At 36.2% G+C, this 23488-nt stretch overlaps 3 protein-coding genes across 3 annotated transcripts; 2 read left to right on the forward strand and 1 right to left on the reverse strand.

Moving 5' to 3' along the window:
• Nucleotides 1-2847: 2847 nt before the first annotated feature.
• Nucleotides 2848-4563, reverse strand: LOC107640352 (uncharacterized). Its single transcript, XM_088486863.1, has one exon. The coding sequence runs from the start codon at nt 4561-4563 to the stop codon at nt 2848-2850; it is 1716 nt and encodes a 571-aa protein (XP_088342989.1).
• A 10451-nt stretch (nt 4564-15014) lies between these two features.
• On the forward strand, nt 15015-17406 carry LOC107640353 (uncharacterized). The gene is made up of 4 exons (XM_016343879.2): nt 15015-15360; nt 15611-16532; nt 16638-17109; nt 17170-17406. The coding sequence occupies exons 1-4, from the start codon at nt 15015-15017 to the stop codon at nt 17404-17406; spliced, it is 1977 nt and encodes a 658-aa protein (XP_016199365.1).
• Nucleotides 17407-18859: 1453 nt separating this feature from the next.
• LOC110271831 (uncharacterized) lies at nt 18860-20472 on the forward strand. The gene is made up of 4 exons (XM_021123346.2): nt 18860-19024; nt 19115-19207; nt 19318-19425; nt 20086-20472. The coding sequence occupies exons 1-4, from the start codon at nt 18860-18862 to the stop codon at nt 20470-20472; spliced, it is 753 nt and encodes a 250-aa protein (XP_020979005.2).
• The last annotated feature ends 3016 nt before the right edge of the window (nt 20473-23488 follow it).

Below are 23488 nucleotides of genomic sequence, written 5' to 3' on the forward strand. Positions count from 1 at the left end.
TTTTGTTTCTAGAAGGGGTGGTTGTTACATTATCACCCCCGTAAGAAAAGAATTTGTCCCCAAATTCCATGTCTGAACTTGGTCGATACGGGTCATCTTAATTAACTTAGGGGCCTTACTGAAATTTTCTATTGTTGGGGAGAAAAGGAAATCCTCACCACGATTGTTACCTGTAAACAAATTTGGGAACTTCGGTCTCATGTCTGCCTCTTTTTCCCATGTGTAGTCTCTGGAATTGCCGCTACCCCATGCCACTTTTACCAGTTGTATCGTCTTGCTCCTTAGTTGCTTCATGCTTCTGTCTACAATCTCCATGGCTGGTAGTTCAAAAGTCAGGTCATCTTTGAGTGTTACGTCCTCTTGCTGCAACACATGGCTTGGATCGTGCTGGTATTTTCGGAGTTGGGACACGTGGAACACGTTGTGTAGTCTTGATAGATTTGGTGGTAGGGCAAGCTGGTATGCCGACTTTCCTATACGCCGGAGGATTTGGAATGGACCCAGGTACCGGGGGCTTAGTTTTCGTACCTTGAGAGCCCTCCCTACCCCGGTGGTGGGGGTGATTTTTAGGAATACGTGATCGCCTTCTTGAAATTCGAGGGGTTTTCTTCGTTGATCTGCATAACTCTTTTGTCGACTTTGGGCGGTGCGTATTCTTTCTCTTATCCTCTTGATATCTTCTGTGGTCTATCTTACTAACTCCGGTCCTAAGTAGCCTTTATCTTCTGGTCCGTACCAACATAAAGGAGATTGGCATCTTCACACGTACAGTGCCTCATATGGTGCCATCCCGATGCTACCATGGTAACTGTTGTTATAAGCAAACTCGATCAGTGGTAGGTGACTCTCCCACTTTCCTGGTCTGTCCAGGACACAAGCTCGTAACATGTCTTCCAACGTCTGGATGGTTCTCTCCGTTTGTCCATCTGTTTGCGGGTGGTATGATGTGCTCAAGCACAATTTTGTCCCGAATGCCTTCTACAATGCATTCCAAAACCTCGAGGTAAATCTTGGGTCTCTGTCCGAGACTATGGTTGTTGGTACCCCATGTAACCTCACGATCTCTTTGATATATAGCGTGGCTAGTCTTTCCAATGAGTCGGTCGCCTTGACTGGTAGAAAGTGGGCAGTCTTTGTAAGTCGGTCCACGATGACCCATATAGCGTCACGCCCTGTTTGAGTACGAGGTAGTCCCATGACGAAATCCATCGATATGTCCTCCCATTTCCACTCTGGGATGCCAAGGGGTTGCAATACCCCTGATGGTTTCTGATGTTCAATTTTTACCTTCTGACAAACCAGACATTTATTCACGACCGTAGCTAAATCCTTTTTCATCCTTGGCCACCAGAACATCTTTTTCAAATCATGGTACATCTTTGTCATGCCAGGATGAATGGTAAAATCTCCTTTGTGGGCTTCTTCCGCAATCTTGCTTTGAAGATCGCCTTCCTTTGGGACACAGATTCGACCTTGGTATCTCTACACCTTGTCCTCTCCTTCGGTGAAGCCTTTCAATTTTCCTTCTTTGACAAGGCGCAGGGTTTCTTGAAAATCGGGATCGGAACTCTGCGCCTTAGTTATTTGTTCTTTGAATTGACTTGCCACTGTTAGGTGGTTCAGACGTATGCTTTTTGGAGCGAGGGTGACTTGTAGGTTCATGTCTCTGAAATTCTTTATCAACTCTGCCTCTTTTATCATCAGCCATGATGCCTTGAGTACCTTCTGACTCAGAGCATCAGCCACCAAGTTAGCCTTTCCTGGGTGGTAATTTAGAACAAAGTCATAATCTTTAAGAAACTCCATCCACCTCCTTTGTCGCATGTTGAGTTCCTTCTGGTCGAACAGGTACTTTAAGCTCTTATGATCGGAGAATACTTGAAATCCAACTCCGTACAAATGATGCCTCCATGTCTTCAGCGCAAATACTATCGCAGCTAGTTCAAGGTCGTGAGTTGGATAGTTGGCTTCGTGGGTCTTCAGTTGTCTTGACGCATACGCCACTACCTTTTTGCATTGCATTAGTACGCAACCCAATCCTTGTCCTGAGGCGTCACAGTAAACTTCGAAGGCCATGTCAGGGTTAGGTAAGGCTAGTACTGGGGCGGATGTCAAACGACACTTTAACTCTTGGAAGCTTCTTTCGCAGTCTGGCGTCCAAGTGAACGGGGTATCCTTCCTGGTTAAACGGGTTAACGGTAGGGCTAGTTGAGAAAACCCTCTTATGAACCTTCTATAGTAGCCCGCCAATCCTAAAAAACTCCTTATTTCTGTGACTGACGTCGGCCTTTCCCAGTTTAGTACCGAGTCTATCTTACTGGGATCCACTGATATTCCGTTGCCGGAAACCATGTGTCCAAGGAATTGTACCTCCTTCATCCAAAACTCACACTTGGATAGTTTTGCGTACAACTTCTTCTCTCGAAGGGTTCCCAGTATTACACGCAAGTGCTCCCTGTGTTCTTCTTCTGTCTTGGAGAAAATCAAGATATCATCTATGAATACTACCACGAAACTGTCGAGGTAAGGTCGAAAAATCCTATTCATGTAGTCCATAAAGACGGCGGGGGCATTGGTCAACCCAAAAGACATTACTGTGAACTCGTAGTGTCCGTATCTCGTTCGAAATGCTGTCTTTGGAATGTCTTCCTCTCTTACCCTTATTTGATGATACCCTGATCTCAGATCGATTTTTGAGAACACTGTTGCACCTTGTAGTTGGTCCATTAAGTCATCTATTCTTGGGAGGGGATACTTGTTCTTCACCGTGATTTTGTTGAGTTGCCTATAGTCCACGCAGAGACGCATGTTGCCGTCCTTTTTCTTCACAAACAATACCGGAGCTCCTCAGGGAGAGGCACTTGGTCGGATGAATCCTTTTTGCAGCAGCTCCTCTAGTTGGTTCTTCAGTTCAGTGAGTTCCAACGGAGCCATTCGGTAAGGGGCTACGGAGATTGGCCCTGTCCCAGGCATCAGTTCTATGGAGAACTCAACCTCTCGTGTTGGGGGAAACGAGGGTATATCTTCGGGAAAGACATCTGAAAAGTCTTGTACTACTGGTATCTCACAGAACTTCTGATGGGAATCTGCTTTTACCGAATTTAGCAAGGCATATCCTTGCCTCGTACGTGTGTCTTCGGAGGATCTTGGAAGATCACGTGTGTCTCGTGTGGGTTGGGAAGGGAAGATGACTTTTCTCTCAAAACAATCTAACAAGACGCGGTTTTTGTTGAGCCAATCCATTCCTAGGATGATGTCTAATCCTACTAAAGGGAGGCATACTAGGTCAGCAAGGTATGATCTATCTGAAATGAGGATGCGAACCCTCTGGCAAACCTGCTGAGTTTCGACACTCTTACCGGCTGGGGTGGTTACTAGTAGGACATATGGTAATTTGGTCATGCATAAACTGATTCTACTAGTAGCAGAGAGAGATATAAATGAATGAGAAGCACCAGTATCGTATAGGATAGTTAAAGGAGCTCCATTAATTGTGCACTTACCCTCGATTCGATCTTCTGACTGGTGGGCTTCCTCGCTGCTGAGGGCAAAGACTCGTCCTTGACGTTGGGGTGCATTGGCAGGGGGTGGGGGAACTGCTGGACATTCCCTGGCGATACGTCCTGGCTGGAAGCACCGGAAGCAGACATTTTGTCCGGCCAAGCACCTGCCCCTATGTTGCTTTCCACACGAGGCACATTCCTTGAGTTCGGTGGGAGGTTTCTGGCGGTTTGTGCCCTGTTGAGATTGCCTTCCTGTAGGTCTTCCAAGAAAGGCCTTCTTCTGCGACAGCTGCTGAGAAGATCCTTGATTTAGCTGCCTTTTCTTGAAAGCCTTGCTTCTTTCTGACGCTAGTTTCTTGGTGCATTCTTCGATCACCTGGCACTTGCTAACAAGGGAGGAGAACTCCCGGATTTCCAGTGGGGCTATTGCGGGTAGGATCTCTGCCCTGAGCCCTCCTTGATACTTCATACATTTCCACTTTTCATCTGGATTAGCCTTATACATTGCGGAAAATTTGCAGAGCCTCTCGAACCTCTCTGTGTATTCGGCAATACTCATCCTATCTTGCTTCAGCTGAAGGAACTCCATCTCCTTGGACTCTCGAACAGAAAGGGGGAAGTACTTCTTGTAGAAAGCTTCCTTGAAGGTGGCCCAGCTGATATCTGTTCCCGCATCCTCCAACAATCGTCTTGCTCCTTCCCACCAGAATTCGGCATCAGCTTTGAGCATGAAGGTAGCGTAATTCACTTGCTGCACCTTCGTGCATGGAAAAATTGTGAATACTTTCTCCATTTCTGTCAGCCATTCCTCTGCTTTATCAGGGTCGAGGGCCCCACGGAATTCAGGCGGACCAATCTTCTTGAAGTCAGCAAAAGTCGTACGGGTCTGTCCTTCCTCCAGTCTGGGAGTATTGGGGTCCCTGTCCCCAGTGGACAGTTGTTGAGCCATCAGAGTAGTGGCATGGGCCTGCTCCTTCATTGCCTTGGCCATCTCCTTCATGTGCTTTGCTAGGGTTGAGGAGCTCGAGCTCGTTCCACGCGGGCGTCCACGACTTGCCATAGGTCCCCTGTTTATGGATAACCATAGGAAGAGGTTTCATTAGTCATACCTCCTAGGATCGACTTTGCTCTGATACCAATAATGTAACACCCTAAGTTCTTATACTATCGTGGGGGGTTTTTAGAATAAGGTGCCACACTTGAGTCAAAAAGGAATGACTTAATCGTTATGCAAGGAAGGAAGCAAGTACGCGTGAAGAGGAAAACAAGCAGTACTAAAACGGTAATAAATAATAAACTTATCCATGAGTACGGTTTAAAATAAAATGCTTAGAGGTAATTAAACAAAGGAAAGAAACTAATACGTCCTAACTAATTTCGTTGAAGAGGCTCCCCTACTTGCATCCTATCCTATCCTCGGCCAGGAGTCTTTAGTTATTCGCGAATCGAGGTACCAGGGGTCTCCCTCCAACCCCCTTTCGCGCAGTGATGACCCGGTTTCGTTGCGTGGGATGGACCAAAACTCGGCGGGGTGCCGAAGTGGGGGAATAGGGTACGTATTCCACCCTTGGACTTCCGCAAGGGTTCAACTCCTCCTCTGGATCCTCCTCCATGGTGTCTTCCTTCTGGCCAGGGTCGTCGGATTCCTCTTCCTCGGCTTCGGAGTCGGACTCGAGGTGTACCACCTTAGGTGACCGCTTTCTAGATGTTGAAGCATTCCTGTCTAGGAAGGTTATGACGGGCAGCTGGGGTTCTTCTTCCACGGGATCTCGACCTAAGTAGATAGTCTGGAGCACGGTAGTAGTGGTCGCAACTACCCACGCGTGCTTTGAGGGGTCATACTCAGAAGTTACCCTCGGGGGCACTGCGTCGTCTCTATCCGCTGTGCCATGTTCCTCTGGAGACAGTATGGGAAAAGAAAAGGGAGTGAGAACCTAGTGTCTCAGTAGGAGTGCTATGCAACACCTCCATATCCATCTCCAGCCCACGTGCGGGATTTTAAAAACAAGCGTATAACATGGCATGTAATATGCATCTTCTTTTTTGTAAAACATGTGTTTAAAAGAAAGGGAAAACATATAGGAAAATAGAAGGATAATCATCAACGTAATCATAATTAAATCTAAGGAAAACATGGAACATAAGCTTTCATTCGTGCCTTCTTTCTTTCTTAATTTATAACTTATCTGGAGGGTATTGAGCTCAAACCGGTATAAGTGGGAGTCCCCTTCCCTTACCGAAGGTTCTTATCCCAAACGTTTTGGCGATCACCTTCCCTTACCGAAGGATCATCTCGATCGATCACCCTCCCTTACCGAGGGATCATCTCGATATCTTGTCTTTGGGGGTCACATTCCCTTACCGAAGGATCATTCCCTCAGTTCTTTAACAAGTACGGTTATTTTAGGCATATACAAGAATGAACCATGCGAGAGGAGAGACATATATCATGATAAAATAAGCATGTTTAAATAAGATTTTATACGAAAGCTCTCGTCCCTAGAGGGGTATAAAATAAATGTACATTATAGAAAATAGGATATTAATTAGCTGAATAAAACAATTATAAGAAAACATATACTCTTGACCCTAAGAAGATATTAATGATATAATGTAAAAAGTATAATCTAAGTGCATATAGTAAGAAAGTGAGTATTTGAAATACTTGGATTAGATATTATAAAAAGTATGTACCCTTGATCTTTAAAATAAAGGAGCAATAATGATATAAGGGGTCATTTAGTTGCATATAATAAAATAGGGTTCCTTGAACAAGATATAAAAAGGAGTATGTACTCTCAATATTAAAGGAATAATAATAAGGTAACGGTAGCAAAGGTCATGTAAGGGCACATAGTAAAATTAGGAAATGTTAAATAATTTAATAAAATGTTATAAAGGGGCATGTACTCTTAACATAAAAGGAATAATAATAAGGTAACGGTATCAAAGGTCATGTAAGGGCACATAGTAAAATTAGGGAATGTTAAATAATTTAATAAAATGTTATAAAGGGGCATGTACTCTTAACATAAAAGGAATAATAATAAGGTAACGGTATCAAAGGTTATGTAAGGGCACATAGTAAAATTAGGAAATGTTAAATAATTTAATAAAATGTTATAAAGGGACATGTACTCTTAACATAAAAGGAATAGTGATTAAGGGGTCATGTAAATGCACATAGAAAAGATATGGGATACATATTAATGGATTTCAAGAGGGTATAATTGACAAAATAGATAATCATGCTCAATGTAGATGCAAAGAATAATTCATGCCATAAAATACATGAAAGGTGATAGCCATGCATGGATGGAAGAAAACAAAATAAAACATACTACATGCCAACATAAGTAGGAAAGGCATAATTCTCTACTCTTTTTCTTAACGCTTCTTCGAGCCTGCCTCTTGTATTTGCACACAGAATATTATTTCTTTGTAGAGAGAGAAGGGAGAGGATTGATATTGAGAGGAGTGATTTTCTACCTATGGGTGCTCCCCTATTTATATACGTCTGGGGATGGGGTGGTTAGGATATTTTAAATTTCAAACTGAGGGCGGTTACTAGGTTCCTATCCAAAATTTCAAAATTCTAATCCTATCTCCTAACCGATTTTCAAACTTTGAAATTTAAATTTTGTTTCTAGAAGGGGTGGTTATTACACAATTGCTAATTTGAATTGAATTAAATGGATGTAGGTGTACTGAATTGGATTGAATTGAATTGATAATATGTAAATTGTAGGCAGAGTTATTTAAATTTGATTTTATATAATGGATTATGTTTCATTCACTCAGTACTATACAATTGTTTCACCATGAGTATTGTGTTTGGTTCACCATGAGTACTGTGTTCGGTTCACCATGAGTACTGTGTTCGGTTCATTCTGCAGAAAGCTGTTTGAATTTGATTTTATATAATGGATTATGTTTCGTTCACTCAGTACTATACAATTGTATTGTGTTCGGTTCATTCTGTACTATTCAAAACTCTTCTTCCTCACCTTCTACTGCTTCTTCACCAGAGAGAAAAGGAGGAAAAGACAAAAAAAAAAAAAATACAGCAGCAACAACAACAAAAGAATGACGATAGGGTTTCAGGGTTTAGGGTTTTAGGGTTTAGGATTTATGGGTTCAGGGTTCAAGGTACAGGTGTTCAGTATGTTTCAAACTTTCGGTTCGTCCCGTGTATTAATTTCGGTTCACCGTGTTCATGGTTGAGGGTTTAGGGTTTAGGGTTCAAGGTTCGGGGTTTTCGGGGGTTTAGGGTTTACGGTAGGGTTCAGGGTTTAGCATTTAGGGTTCAGAGTTCAGTGTTTAGGGTTCGGGTTCAGGGTTTAGGGTTTAGGGTTTAGCGTTTAGGGTTCAGAGTTCAGAGTTCAGGGTTCGGGTTTAGGGTTTATGTTTTAGGGATTTAGGGTTTATGGGTTTAGGGTTCAGTGTTCAGGGTTCTGGTTTTAGTGTTTAGGGTTTAGGGTTTAGGGGTTCATAATTTTTTGGTAAACAGGAGAGCGATTTGGATTACTCTTCTGAAACGAATCAAACTGACAAAGTTTGGATTATTCAATTTTGAATCGAATTGAATGGAATGTAATTGCTAATTTAAATTGAATTAAATGGACGGAGGTGTACTGAATTGAATTGAATTGAATTGATAATATGTAAATTGTAGGTAGAGTTATTTGAATTCGATTTTATATAATGGATTATGTTTCGTTCACTCAGTACTATACAATTGTTTCACCATGAGTACTGTGTTCGGTTCATTCTACAGAAAGCTGTTTGAATTTGATTTTATATAATGGATTATGTTTTGTTCACTCAGTACTATACAATTGTATTGTGTTCGGTTCACCATGAGTACTGTGTTTGGTTCACCATGAGTACTGTGTTCGGTTCATTCTGCATTATTCAAAACTCTTCTTCCTCACCTTCTACTGCTTTTTTACCAAAGAGAGAAGGAGGAAATTAAAAGACCAAAAAATACAGCAGCAACAACAACAAAAGAATGACGATAAGGAGAAAATACGTGAAGAAGAAGGAACGCGAAAAAATGAGGAGAAGGAGGAACACGAAGAAGAAGGCGAAGAAGAAGAAGACGCTCCGTGCGTAAACGAGCGTGAGGAGAAGAAGAAGCATTGGGCAAGAGCGATTTCATGTGTGTTGAGCGCGTGTATTTCACGTTTCATTTAATGGTATTGAATTTTTTTTGTGTTAGGCTAACTTGACTACATAGTTGCATGGATGTGTAGCATTCCTGCGATTTTTTACTTACAAGAATAAATCTCTCTAATAAAAGAATATTATAATCAGTTAGATAGATTTTATCATCATTGTTATTCATATATAAAATACTAAGAATAATATTAATATGAACGTAACAAGGAAAAAAAAGTTGTATTTATACTTGTAAATACTATAAATTCAAAAATAAAATAAAATCTATCAACTATTGTATGGAACAACTTAATTGTGAATTTAAATTAGATTTGCTATACATCTAAGTAATATTGTTATCCAAGTTCAACTAAGTATACCTAATACCAACAAAACCACTCTTATTAAAAAGAACGTGATTACACGCGCATTCTTCCAACTAAGTCATCGTTATCGTTATCGTCGTCGTCGTCGTCTTCTTCTTCACGCTCCTCCTTTTTCTCGCGCTCCTTCTCCTTCTCCTTCTCCTTCTCCTTATTCTTCTTCGCGTGCTTTCTCCTCATCGTCATTCTTTTGTTGCTGCCGTTATTGCAGTAGAAGGTGAGGAGAAAGAAATTTGAATTGTGCAGGACAACAGGTCCAAATGCACATTAATTCACTCAGAAATGAATCAAAATTATATATTGATAGCGACACAATTAACTCAGAAATGAACCAAAATTACATAACAATTGCGACACAATTAACTCAAAAATGAACCGAAATTACATAATGATTGCGACACAATTAACTCAGAAAGAAAGTGAAGTAGAGAACAATGGTAAAGAATCTGCACATTTGAGAAGCAATGGATGTTAATAATAAAAGATTCTCAACATGAAATTAGAGATTTTTGCATGTGGATCAAGTTCAACTGAGGAAAATTCAGCTACAACAGAGGAAAAATTATCAATTTTGGATTAGACAACGTCATTAATATGTTTCTTTTCTTTTGTTTGATATTTTCTTCTCTTTTTCTTGATTTTATTCCTCTCAAGAGAATAAATGAAGAATAATTTTGAGAAAATGAAATAAGAAGGAAAAGATGAGGAAGAAAAAGATGAAAAAGAAGAAGAAGAAGAAGTAAAAGATGAGGAGGAAGAAGAGAAAGAGTTTTGAATTGTGTAGGAAAACGAGTCCAAATGCACCTTAATTCACTCAGAAATGAACCGCAATTATATAATGACTGTGACACAATTAACTCAGAAATGAACCAAAATTATAAAATTGATTGTGACACAATTAACTCAGAAATGAAGCGAAATTTACCATAATGATTGTGACACATAAACTCAGTTCGAAAACAAGCACACAACCAAAATTGAATCATGAACAAAAATACATCTAAAATCAATTTTGGATCAGACAACGTCATTAATATATTTCTTCTTTTTTGTTTGATATTTTTTCTCTTTTTCTTGGTTTTATTCCTCTCAAGAGAGTAAATAAAAAAGAATTTTGAAAAAATAAAATAAGAAGATGAAGAAGAAAAAGAAAAAAAAAGAAGCAGTAGAAGATAAGGAGAAAGAGTTGAATTGTGCAGGACAACGAGTTCAAATGCACCTTAATTCACTCAGAAATGAACCAAAATTATATAATGATTGCAACACAATTAACTCAGAAATAAACCGAAATTACATAATGGATTGCGACACAATTAAATCAGAAATAAACTGAAATTACATAACAATTCGACACAATTAACTCAGTTCGAAAAAAATCAGATAAACAAGACTGAATCATGAACAAAAAACACATCGAAAATCAAATTTGGATCAGACAACATCATCAACATGGTAAAAATTCAACAATAACAATAACAATAACGACGATAACGATAACGACGATATGTATAAGAAAAAGATGATGATAACGATAACGATGATGATGATGATAGAGAAGGAGAAGAAAAAAGAAGGAGGAGAAGAAATTCAAATGAGAAAAGAAGGAGGATGGGACGTGGGTGTTGTTGGTAGGGCTGGAAGTGAGTCAAGACAGTTCATGAGCCAGTTCGAGCTCGACTCGTTAATAGTTCGATAAGCTAAACTCGTGAGCTCGTGAGTCAAGCTTGAGCCTGGAATCAAGCTCATAAATTAAATGAGTCGAGTTTGAGCTTGGATAAGCTCAGCTCATTAGCTCGTGAGCGGGCTCGATTATATATATATATACATTAATGATCTTAATTATTTAAAATTTTATATTTATCTTTTATATATAATTTTGATGTAGGACATAAAAAATTTACAATTTATTGATAGATAAACAATATATAAAATTGATCTTTTCAAATATTTTTAAAATATATAAGTTATAATTTATTGATATAAAATTATAAATTATGTTCTTATTATTTGATCCAGCTCGTGAGCTTTTGGTGAGTCGAGCTTGAGTTTAAGAAATAGATTCGATTGTTAATGAGTCGAGTCGTGAGTCAAACTCAATTTTTGTGAGCGCCGAGCTTGAGCTTGGTCTATCTCGACTCAGCTTGACTCAATTCCAGCCCTAATTGTTGGTGATGACAATAATGAAAGAAAAAGATAACGAAGAAGAAGAATACGTGACTCTAAATTACTTAAATGTTAAAATTAATTGGATATAAAGAATAATTGAATTTCAATATGATTTCAACTAAGTATGAATATGTTAACAATGATTATTTTCAATAACTATAAAAAAACACACACTTTTTGAATCAAAACTCTTAAAAATTTCTACTTTTTTTTAAATACTTCTCAATTGATGTTTTTCTGTTAAAATTTTATTAAAAGAACAAATTAACACATGGAAAATAAATTAACACATTGTAAAGAATTCGCTTGTTGAGAATTTCTAGAATCGCTAATATATTAAATTGGTATGATCTTGTTTGAGCTTTTTCCGTACTTTTTATAATAAAATTAAATTTATAATTTAAAAATAAAATTATTATTATTATTATATAAGGAATGGATAATTTACACATTTAGTATTAGAGAATGACAATAATTTGCTATTATCTTGTAATGGTAGAATTATGACATATTAGATAATAGATACTAACGTGTCACTTAACTATTGAATTAGAATAAATAATTTTCTTTAAAATTTTTAATTGGGACAAATAGTCTCTTATAAATACAATATCATTTCTTTTTCTTCTTTTTTTTTTCTCTCACTTTTACCTTTCTAAATGAAACTATTTACCAACCGAACATTGTTCCATTCTATTCTTCTTAACATACCATGTAATAAGAATAAGATTAAAATCATTTTCTGATTTAGAATTAGGGTTTCAGTTTTAGATGATGTTGTCACCTATCCTTCCTTATATGTATTATTCATTATTGATATTGTCGATATTACTACTTATTAAAATGCATACGGTATCAACATTATTGATTAATGACAAAATTAATCCAAAATGTCATTATAGGAAAAGTCTAGGGGTAACAACTTTATTAAATTTCGACCAGCATCTAACCAGCAAAAGAAAAGTGAGTAATCTCATATTATTGGATAAAATCTCACACTATTAAAAACATCATTAATGGCTACTTAATAGTTACAAATCACAAAAATTACTGTCCCCTAACACTCCTTGTCATTATATATGTTGATTAAGATTCACGAACTTTAATATTACTATTCTATTTATCCATCACAAAAAGATATATAAAAATAAACGAACAACACGAGAGTTATATATTTTTTTTATCTTTTTTTTTCCTATTTTTTTGAATGACACACTACAACATTTTTGAGCTATTGCAACATGTGCGATAAATAACCCTTAAAAAGTGTTGTCTAAAGTGGTTAAAAGCATCACTTAAAATTTATTACAAAAAAATAAAGCTAATACAACACCTTATTAATAAGTGTTATTTTTGATCAATTTAAAAAACATATAAAAAACGTTGCTTTAATAAATTAAACAAACAACATTTATAATATTTATATATTACACTTATCAAATGTTGCTATATTAAATATACAAAAATAACTATTATAAAAATAATATATTACTTTTTTAAAAGTTGCCTTTAGATTTATTTTAAACTTCACGTTTCAAGTGTTGCTTAAAATTTTTTAATATTTTTTAAAAAACAAAAATAAACTATATGGTGTGCAGAGAAAGAGAAAAAGTGGGAGAAGAAAACCCCAATCCATTCCAAAATGTTTCGTTCCTAAAACCACAACCCTAAAAAAATTCCTAAAATATTTCAATTAATAAAATCACAAAATCCTCAATCCATTCCAAATGTTTCGTTCCTCTGTTGTTCTTCAATCCATTTGATGACGATGCGCATTTCTTTATTGAGCTTCGATCTCAATCTCTGCTCGCTAATGAGCTTCGATTTTTTTCTTCTCGTGAATGTGCTTCGATCTTCACTGCTCGTCAATGTGCTTCGATCCTCTGCTCCTCTCCTCGTTGAGCTTCGATTCTCTACTCGTTGAGATTTGATCATCTGCTTGTTGAGCTTCAATCCTCTCCTTCTCTACTTCTCTTGTTGACCTTCCAAGCTTTTAATCACAACCACATTAATATATTTGGTTATTAAGTATCTTAAAAATATTAATCAAAATTATTTATATTTTTTTAATGGCCTTGCTAATAGTGTTTAAAAGCTTTTGTTCCCTCTATGTACAAAATTCATGAATGTGATTTGCAGCAATATATCAAAAGATGGACAGCTACAAAGAATAAAATGGCAGTAGTATTAATAGTGCTTTTGTTTATATAAAACTTGCACTCTCTTGTGTATATAAAAGCTGCACTAAGTGCAGAATCAGATTGATTTTATGCAAGTCACAATTCATTTTCATTCATACTCTTTCTCATCTCTTCTGGTCTCTCCTTCTTAATTAAATTGATTCCTTCACTCATATTTGGGTATACGCAGCTAAACACTAAGTGCAAATTGTTGCGGCATGACCTCGTAAGTCCATCTTATACTTATTTGCTTTTACATGTTTATGTTATTCTTTTGCACTTTTTTATGTAACAAAATACTGATTGTTTTATTAAAAAATTAAAATATAAAAGCATTTTTATTTTAAAATATATCTTTTCAAAAGTAATTATTAATATTTTTTTTAGAATAATAAAAGAATTATTAATATTTCTTTTAAAATATAAAATCATTTTTTTAATATTTCTTTTTATATATTTTATATTGAGCAACCGTGCATATATAGCAAGTTTCAGATTCCATTTTGATAAAAGAAAATTGTTTTTAGCTGGTGTTTAAGACCATAATCATTTTTAGTTTAATAGTAATATCACTATGAATAATTAGGTTTTCCCAGGACTCATCCAAGAACTGGATGAGTTTACCAAGACATAGCCAAGAGTTTAGAGACGACGTTAATAGATTCTTGGACTATGCTTAATCCGTTGAAAATCCTCAAGGAGAGGAAATTCTATGTCCTTGTGCAAAATATTGCAACTTCCTTTGGGGTCAAAGAGAGTCTATTTATAGCGATTTAATATGCTTTGGATTTGTCAAGGGCTATACACAATGGGTTAATCATGGAAAAAGTATAATTGGTATGGATGTCGATACTGGTGATACCGATGAGATTTATTCATGCGATGACATTGAAGGCTTGCTAGACGAAAGGTTTAGGAATGTGGCAGATGTTGAGGGAGAAAAAGAAGGTATGAACGAAGATGCAAAGAAGTTCTATAATTTGGTTGACGAGGCTAGCAAGGAACTATATCCTGGTTGCAAGGGATTTTCTACGTTATCTTTCACCATCCGACTATACTTGTTGAAGTGTCTAAATGGATGGAACAATGCCTCGTTCACTTCCCTCCTGGAGTTGTTGAAAGAGGCTATTCCTAACTTGAATCTCCCTTCTTCTTTCAACAAAGCTAAGGCTATGGTGAGAGATTTAGGTCTTGATTATAAAAAGATTGATGCATGCCCAAATGACTGCATGCTATATTGGAAAGAGCACGAGAATGAAATATGTTGCCATGAATGTGAAACTTCTCGTTGGATTGAGCCTGCGGTAGTTGAAGGTGACATATCTTCAAAGAAAGCTCACAACATTCCTGCAAAGACATTACGGCACTTTCCCCTAATTCCCAGGCTTCAAAGGCTATTCATGTGCTCAAAGACCGCTAAGAATATGAGTTAGCATCAGGAAGAGCGTAAAAAGGATGGAAAGCTAAAGCATCCTGCTGATGGTCAGTCATGGAAAGATTTTGATAACCGACATTCAGAATTCACCAAGGAACCTCGTAACTTGAAACTTGGTTTGGCGAGCGATGGATTCAATCCGTTTCGAACCATGAGTATATCTCATAGCACATGGCCGGTTATTTTAATGACTTATAACTTGCCACCATGGATGTGCATGAAACAAGAATACTTCATGCTTTCTCTGTTGATCCCGGGACCAAAATCGCCAGGAAATGATATTGACGTGTACCTGCAACCATTGATTGAGGAATTGAAAGAGTTATGGGAACTTGGGATAGAAACATACGATGCCGCAAGAAATAAAACTTTTCAAATGCATGCAGCTCTCTTATGGACAATTAGTGATTTTCCTGCATATGCAATGTTATCCGGGTGGAGTACAAAGGGGAAACTAGCTTGCCCTTCTTGTAACTATGGGACTTGTTCTAGTTATCTTACACATAGTCAGAAGATGTGTTATATGGGTCATCGTATTTTTTTGCCCGAGGAACATCCATGGAGAACTAATAAGAGGTCATTTAATGGAAAAGAAGAACATCGAAAAGCTCCACCGTTGCTAGAGGGCATGGAATTTTTAAGTCTTAGATTCTATGGAGAATTCCTTTGGGAAGACAAAAAAAAATGTGAATGAAGGCCCGTGGAGGAAAAGGTCAATCTTTTTTGATTTACCTTACTCGAAGTATAACACATCAAAACACAATCTTGATGTAATGCATATAGAAAAGAATATAGTTGATAGTATTCTTGGAACTCTCTTGGATATATCTGGCAAGACAAAAGACCACCTAAATGCTCGATATGACTTGCAAGAAATAGGCATTCGTAAGAATCTTCATCCAAAAGAAATAAGAGGTCATAGAAAAGTGAAGTTTGCAAAATCATGTTTCTCCATGACTAAAGCTGAGAAATCAATTTTTTGTGATGTCTTGAAGAAAGAAAAGCTACCTGATGGTGCTGCCTCAAATATTTCTCGATGTGTGAATCTTGCAGAAAGAAAAGTATCTGGTTACAAGACTCATGATACCCATTTTATGCTACATTATTTACTGCAAATTCCCATCAAAAGTATACTTCCAGATTCGGTCGCAATCCCTTTAATTCAGCTTGGCTCTTTTTTTCGTCAGTTATGTCAAAAGGTTATCACATTAGAAGAGATAAATCAATTGGAAGCAGAGATTGTGATAACACTATGCCAATTGGAGAGGATTTTTCCTCTTTCATTTTTTGACATAATGATGCATTTGCCTATTCATTTGGCTAATGAAGTGAGACTAGGCGGCCCAGTTCAATTTCGGTGGATGCATCCTCCCGAAAGATACATGTGTACTTTGAAGTCATATGTTCGAAATAGAAGTCGTCCTGAAGGATCTATTGCGGAGGCCTACTTGGTTGATGAGTGTTTGACTTTTTGCTCACGTTATTTACATGATGGTGTTCAAACAAAATTGAATAGAATACCCCGGAATAATGATGCTAATGACTTTGAAGCGAAAATTCCACATTCATTTCCAATTTTGTTTCCTAAGAAAGGCTGTCCATTGGGAGCAAAGAAGGGTGAGCTTTTTTCTCTTGACGACAAGTCTCGAAACCAAGCCCATAGTTATATATTATTGAACTGTGGAAAAATTGAAGACTATGTTAGGTAACTGTCCATTTATTGAACTGTCCATTTCTTTTAATTTTTTTAATTATGAATCATAGTATTATATCTAGGTTTTACTTACGAAAATCCTAATTTTGGATTTAGAGAGCATGAGGCTGATCAACAAGGAACAAGTTGGGTGAAAGCTAAGAACCATATTATGACCTTTTCCTCATGGTTTAAAGGACGTGCCATGCGTCAGAATGTTCCAGATTGGATTAAGGAGCTTTCTAGAGGGCCCAACAAGATTGCAAAAAGATATTTGGGGTATTTTATCAATGGGTATAGATTTCATACTAGGCAACGTGAGGCAAGACGCAAGACGCAAAATAGTGGTGTAACTTTAGTTGCGTTGACTACGAGCTTTGCAAGTGCAAAGGATCCAAATCCAATTCGTGCAAAAGTTTCCTACTATGGCAGAATAAATTATATAATTGAGTTAGACTACTTTGACAATTTTAAGGTTGTGTTGTTTAGATGTGACTGGTATGAGACTCAAGAGGATGGCTATGGCTCTTCATATGTTCAATTTAACAGAAAATGCTATCAAGAACAGCCTTTTGTGTTGGCATGTCAAGTACACCAATGCTTCTATGTGTAAGATCCATTTGATCAAAATAAACATTATGTTATGAAGTCAATTCCAAGGGATTTATTTAACATAGGTGACGAAGCTGATGTTGATCCCCAAGCTATTTATGAAAAAGAGCCATATGACCAGTCAATGGGTCCTTCTATACCCAATGATAATGGTGAAATTGATTTGATTAGGGGTGACTTGCACGAAGTTGTTATAGATGCTTCAAAAGGAGTTCTTCTTTCACAAGAAGATAACACAGAATCAGAAGATAATTCCGAAGACGACATTGAATGATTTATACTTTTTTCTTCATTACACTAAATAGTAGGGAAGTGGAATGAAAGATGTATATACTTTAACTTTTTAATTGCATTAAACAGTAGGGAAGTGGAATGAAAGATGTATCACTTTTTTTTATATATGTGTCTTATGGCATGCCTTCTTGTTTATTTCTATTAAATAGTAGTTTTCTTCTTTTTTATTAACATACAACAGCTATAGCATAACTGGTTAATTTTATTTCCTTTTTATTTTTAAGGTTCTAATAGAATATGTTTATTTTGTTTTATTTCAGAAATACAATGGAAACAAGAACTACTCCAAAGCGGAGAAGACTGGTAAAACAGTATCAAAGCAACAAGGAATTCATGCAGAAAAATACAGCAGAAATTCCTAAGAAGCAGCATTTTATCTCTCCCATGATGGCTGGTGGTCATGGACAAAAGAGAGTGACTCCTATGCCTTCTAAGCAAAGCACTCAAAAAGAAGTCCCAATTTCCAAAAGAATGAAAAGTACGCCAAACTAGAAAATTGTAGCTAGTGAAGAAGAATCAGAAAATCTTAAAAAGCGTCCATCCATGGGTATGGATAAATTTTTGGAGACATATGGGATTCATTTGGAAAGAGAAGATGACGATTTTGAACCAAGTGTTGAAAACGAAAGATCTATTCAAGAAAAGCAACAAAATCTTAGGAAGATAAATACAAAATCAAGTTGTCAAGCCATGACACTTGATACATTTTTGGAGACAAATGGGATTCATGTGGAAGGAGAGGAGGAACATAGTGGAGCAAATGCTAATGAAGTTGGAGATGATGATGATGATTTCTCGGATGATGAGGACTATGTTGGTGAATATGAAGATGCAGTTCTTCATGGTGATGACAATCACCTTATGGAAACTAACAATGTTAAAGGTGCTGTACTTTATACATAATTATCATTTTACTTATTCATTAGCATGTATAGCTATATAATTTATTTAAATGGTTAAATTGCACATATTTATAGATACTCCAAAGACTAGAAGGACACGAGAAAAAACAAGGTGTGCTAAAATTCATGCAAGAAGTTGGGAAGAAAGAGAAGAGGTGACTTTTTATGAAGGACAAGCAGTGGGACCAACTCCAAGAAGAGTGAAGGATTTAACTTACTTTATTGGAACAATGGGAAGGAATAGTGATTTCATAACATTGATGTACACTAGTTAGAAAGCTGTGCCCCTCAAAGTCAAAAAGCGCATATGGAAATATATTAACGTAAGTGTTTTATTTCTCATCTATTTTTTATGATCTGAAAATTTTCAATTTTGTATGGCTTAGCTATAGTTTTGTGAAAATATATAGCTGTTGTTTTATGCTGCAGTTGTCTTTGTTTTTAGTGTTCTTGAATTGTCATTTTTAAATTTTGTTTTGTACTTTTTCGTAGTCAAAGTTCATTCTTCCAAAAGAGGGGAAAGAGTGGGTGATGACTGGTGTTCGAGAAGCTTGGAAAGGTTACAAAACAAGAATCAAGGGAAAGCATTTTGAGATATATAACAACATTGAAGATATGCTGAAAAATTGCCCTTTAGATATTCCAGAAGTTCAATTTCGAAAGTTAATTGCATATTGGAGTATTCCTTCTGTTAAGGTGAGTTGTAGAATAAATAATTCTGTTTCTTTGTCTTTTTGATGCTTTTGGTTTATTATATATAACTCCCTTTAATTTTGTTGGGTATAGGCTCTATCTCGTTTAAATTCTGAAAATCGTAAAAAGCAACAACATCAACATCAAATGGGACCTATAAGTTTTGCAAGAGTGCGTAATGAAATGGTAATAATTTTGATTTTTTATAAGTTTTTTCTTGTTGTATAATAACCATCTTAAAACTAGATAAATATTATTTTTGGCCATTTTTAATACTCTTTCCCCCTTACTTGTAGCGTGAAATGAATGAGAACAAAGAAGACCCATCACAGGTTGATGTGTTTGTTGCAACTCGAACTGGACGAAAAGGAAAAGATCTTGATTCAGGAACACAAGCTGTTATTGTAAGTCATAATAAGTTGAAGCAGAACTGCCTTAATTTACAAATTGATCTGAAGTAGAACTGCCTTAATTTACAGTATCATTTTAAGTCAGATTGTCCTATATAAAACTTAAGATCCTATCCTGAACATAAAATCCTGGATTCACCATGATCTTAACCCTATTTGGACCCTGTGATCTCTGCCTATCATTAACCATATCTTCCATGTATTGAGGATCAAAGCTCCTATTCTCTTCTACCCTTAAGATTCCCAATGGAGGGTTGAAAGAAAATGCCAACAAATGCAGCAACCATATGCATTTTGCTGCCACAAAGAAAGCTTGAAGAATAATGCTGCATTCCTACTAGTCGACAAGAAAAGTTCCCCCAATGAAGTTCTCATCTCAGAAACTTCCATTAATGCTGCATCCCTACTCTCATTTGCTTCCATTAACTCCCTCTTGAATGTCTCAATTGAAACTGTTCACATGTCCTTAAGAACTTGAGAAACTTCCTCAGATTCAGTTATGTTTGGGGGACTCATCATCACATTCTTGCTATGCTTCTTCTTGAACTGAGGAAATAGCCATGACATAACACCTTTACTTTTAGGCTGTTTTAGAAAGAAGCATGAGAATCAGTGAGTGAAACAAGCTAAAATTGTTATGTTTTCTTTTAATAGGATAAACTTAAGAGCCACCAAGAAGCTGGAGACACTCCCGAGAAAGCATTTACTACAGTATTTGGCAAAGAACAACCAGGAAGAGTTCGATGTTATGGGAGGACAATCACAAAAACATCTCTGCAGAAAGAACGGAAGATTGCTAAAATTAAGCAACAACATGCAGAGACTATAAGTTCAATAAAAACTGAACTTCATGAGACAAAAGATAGAGTCCAAAGTTTGGAGGATCTTGTGAAGCTTCTCTTGCAACAGAGTTCTCTTGGCACAAATATTGATGAAATACTGTCTTTATTACAAGCCAAGGAATCAACACATGATATAAATAGTAAGCAATGTCCGAATGGCAACGATCGTCCTTCCTCATCAACTCGTGATCCAAAATGATGACCAGGTATAACAAAAAAATTTGCAGTAATTTTTGTGATTTATCATTTATTGGGAATGGACTATCAACATTTTTGGCATTTGCTTTCTCTGTCTTCTGCCATCTTACTTCATGGTGGCTTCTGCAATACACTCTTGCTATTTTTAATCAATCATCTTTTTTTCTTTTTCCTTTTAATTACTTATTTTTGTAGCGTTGTGCTACTGTGAGGAAGAAATTTTTTTCCTTATTGTTGAAATAATGTGGCTATGTTGGGGAGTGATGCGTGTTGTCACTGCAACAGACTCTAGTAACTGCTGTTTCATTCGCAGGAATGACAAAAATTGTCAAGGGAGTTGTTTCATATCTTTATCTTTTCATTTTTCCCCCTTCAAATTTATGTTTCAATCATTTATTTCTCTGTTGCTTTCTCTCAAACATAAATTAATTAATTTTATATGATAGTGATAATAAAACAATAATTATTAAAAAATAAAAGAGAAAAATCTAATATAGCAGCAACGTTATTTCCTTCCACACCAAACAGTTATGTGAGTGAAGTCTCTTCCTGTGACCTTGTTCCTTCTAATTCTATGATTCTAAATAAGAACTACTAAGCTAATACTTTTTTGGAGCAATCATCATTATCTGAATTGCATTTCTCTTTTTCAGTTTACTCAGGTACTTCATCAAACACATACCATGCATCATTTTCCGTTATTGCACCTTTTATGTTTCAATTTTTTTTTAAATGCAACTTTAACTAAACCCCAATTCATTTATGTGTTTGTTTTTCATTTGGGAACTTCTGCTTTTATATGCTGTAACTTTATAAGTTGTTTCAATGGATTCTACATTAAAAAATTGAAGTATATGGATCCTGAATTATTTTGTTCCTTTGATTTTATTCTATTAGTGTTGTTTTACTATTTTATGGATAATCATATGGTTAGAACTTTGAACAATTTGGGAGTTTTCTGACACCTGTATTTTCAGCTGACACAGGTTAAGAATTATTGCCTTAATAGGGAAGTTTGATGTTACTCGCACATAGTTATTAGGGGAGTATAACAATGGCTACTGCAGCAGTTATTGGACTCAGTGGAGGCAATAGGATTTTGAGTTCATCATACCATTACTCTGATGTTACCAAAAAGCTTTCATTTGGCACTGATTTTGGATCCACACACTATCAGATTGTTCCAACAAAGTCAAGCATAGATATAAAATATGCAAATAGATTGACATCTTTTTGATAAATATTAATTACTATTTTGTTATGACAATTATTGTTAGACAAGAATTTTATTATTTTGTTGAGAATTATTGATGAATATGTATTAGAAATACTAATTGGACTTTTTAATATCTATTTTAATTAGAATTTTATTATTAGTTGTTTTGTCTCTTTTATAATTATTTTTTATTATGCACAAATTTATTTATTAATTAAAATAATTACACATGTATGAACAAAAAATTTTATTGTAAATTTTATTTTTTATATTTTTATTACAAAAATAATTTTTATTTTTATCAAAAAAGCAACCCTTTTATTAGTTGCATATTTTGAATATTAGACAACACTTGTATAGGTTGCATATCCAAAAGAAAAGGCAACACTTGTATAGGTTACATATCCAAAAGAAAAGGCAATACTTTAAAGGGTTGCATATTCAAAACTAATAGGCAACACTTCAAAGGATTGCAAATTCCAACTTATAAGCAACACATAAAAGAGTTGCATTTTATTGCAAATAGACAACACTTCAAAGGATTGCAAATTCCAACTTATAAGCAACACGTAAAAGAGTTGCATTTTATTGCAAATAGACAACAGTTTTTAGTAGTGACCAAAATACGAGAGAAGAGACAACACTGCAAAAGTGTTGTCTCAAACACACCTTTGAAGTGTTGTTGTTTTTCAACCAAAGGCAACACTTACCAAGTGTTGCTCTCAAAAGCGTTGCTTTTGAAACAAAAAAGTGTTGCCTTGATATAAGGCAACGGCTGCATATGCAACGCCGACAAAAAACGTTGCCTTAGGCCCAAAAGTGTTGCCATTGATCAAAAGCAACTTTTTGTCAGCCTTTAGGCAACACTTTTTAAATGTTGCTTCAACTTGAAAACGTTGTAGTGACATGGTTCATAGGTCAACTCTCATTCTGCAGCAGCAGTTATTAATGCTAATTCAATAATTTGTTAAACATTTTGCTTAACTAGGATGACTTTGAACTAACTTATTCATTAATTTTTTATTAACATGTAACTTTAAAATTTAGGTGAAAGATTGAAGGAAATAGTTAATCATAAAATTGAAGAATTGATAAAAATAAATCATGAGTATATATATTTAAATAGATTTTTAAGAAATTTGGGATCTGATGTTTTCATTTGGGTTAAGTATGATTTTGGTTCCTAAGGTATAGGTCGAAAATTTTTTTTTCGTTCCCAACCTTTTTTTGCATACAAAATCCTCCCTATGGTTTAACTTAATTTTAAAATCGTTCTTTTTACCAAAATTTTAATTTTTATAACCAAATTACTCCTAACTAAAAAATTATAAAATAAAACAAAACACAAAAAAGGCATAGAGCATTTAAAGTTGAGAGAGAAAGAGAATCCCGAGGAGGCTTGGCGTTGGGATGGGTGGGAGAGGAAGTGGGATTGGAGTAGGAAGCATTGTGATCGGAGGAGGGGTGTTCGATGGGGAGGCCTTCGAATTCATCCTCATCCCATAAATCGAAGGTGGTGGGCGGCAGTTTTGGGAGATCGGATGGTGCAGGTTTGGGATCGGGTTGGGAATCGATAGGGGTAGGAGGAGTGAGGTCAATTGTAAGAGGTTGGGAAGATGGAGAGCGAAGAGTGGTGGGATCGATAGAAGCGTCTTCAAGTTCGTCGTCTTCAGCTTCGAATCCCTCGATGTGGCGCATGGCACTATGACGTGTTCTGGGAAGGGAGAGGTGGCGCTTTTGGTGGCTGCTAGCCTTCGACGGACGGCGAAGGGGAGGAAGAACGAGGGTAGAACCAACCCAC

This window comes from Arachis ipaensis, chromosome B5, assembly GCF_059453495.1.
Source record: "Arachis ipaensis isolate K30076 ecotype BB chromosome B5, ASM5945349v1, whole genome shotgun sequence".
Taxonomy (NCBI): domain Eukaryota; kingdom Viridiplantae; phylum Streptophyta; class Magnoliopsida; order Fabales; family Fabaceae; genus Arachis; species Arachis ipaensis.

Bases quoted from the DNA above. Each gene is read 5' to 3' on its own strand.
- LOC107640352 (XM_088486863.1), bottom strand. From the start codon at position 4,563: ATGGCAAGTCGTGGACGCCCGCGTGGAACGAGCTCGAGCTCCTCAACC.
- LOC107640353 (XM_016343879.2), top strand. From the start codon at position 15,015: ATGACTTATAACTTGCCACCATGGATGTGCATGAAACAAGAATACTTC. The intron at 16,533-16,637 runs GTAACTGTCCAT...TTTTGGATTTAG, and splicing joins AAAATTGAAGACTATGTTAG to AGAGCATGAGGCTGATCAAC. The intron at 17,110-17,169 runs GTACACCAATGC...TATGTTATGAAG, and splicing joins CTTTTGTGTTGGCATGTCAA to TCAATTCCAAGGGATTTATT.
- LOC110271831 (XM_021123346.2), top strand. From the start codon at position 18,860: ATGACTGGTGTTCGAGAAGCTTGGAAAGGTTACAAAACAAGAATCAAG. The intron at 19,025-19,114 runs GTGAGTTGTAGA...TGTTGGGTATAG, and splicing joins GGAGTATTCCTTCTGTTAAG to GCTCTATCTCGTTTAAATTC. The intron at 19,208-19,317 runs GTAATAATTTTG...CCTTACTTGTAG, and splicing joins CAAGAGTGCGTAATGAAATG to CGTGAAATGAATGAGAACAA.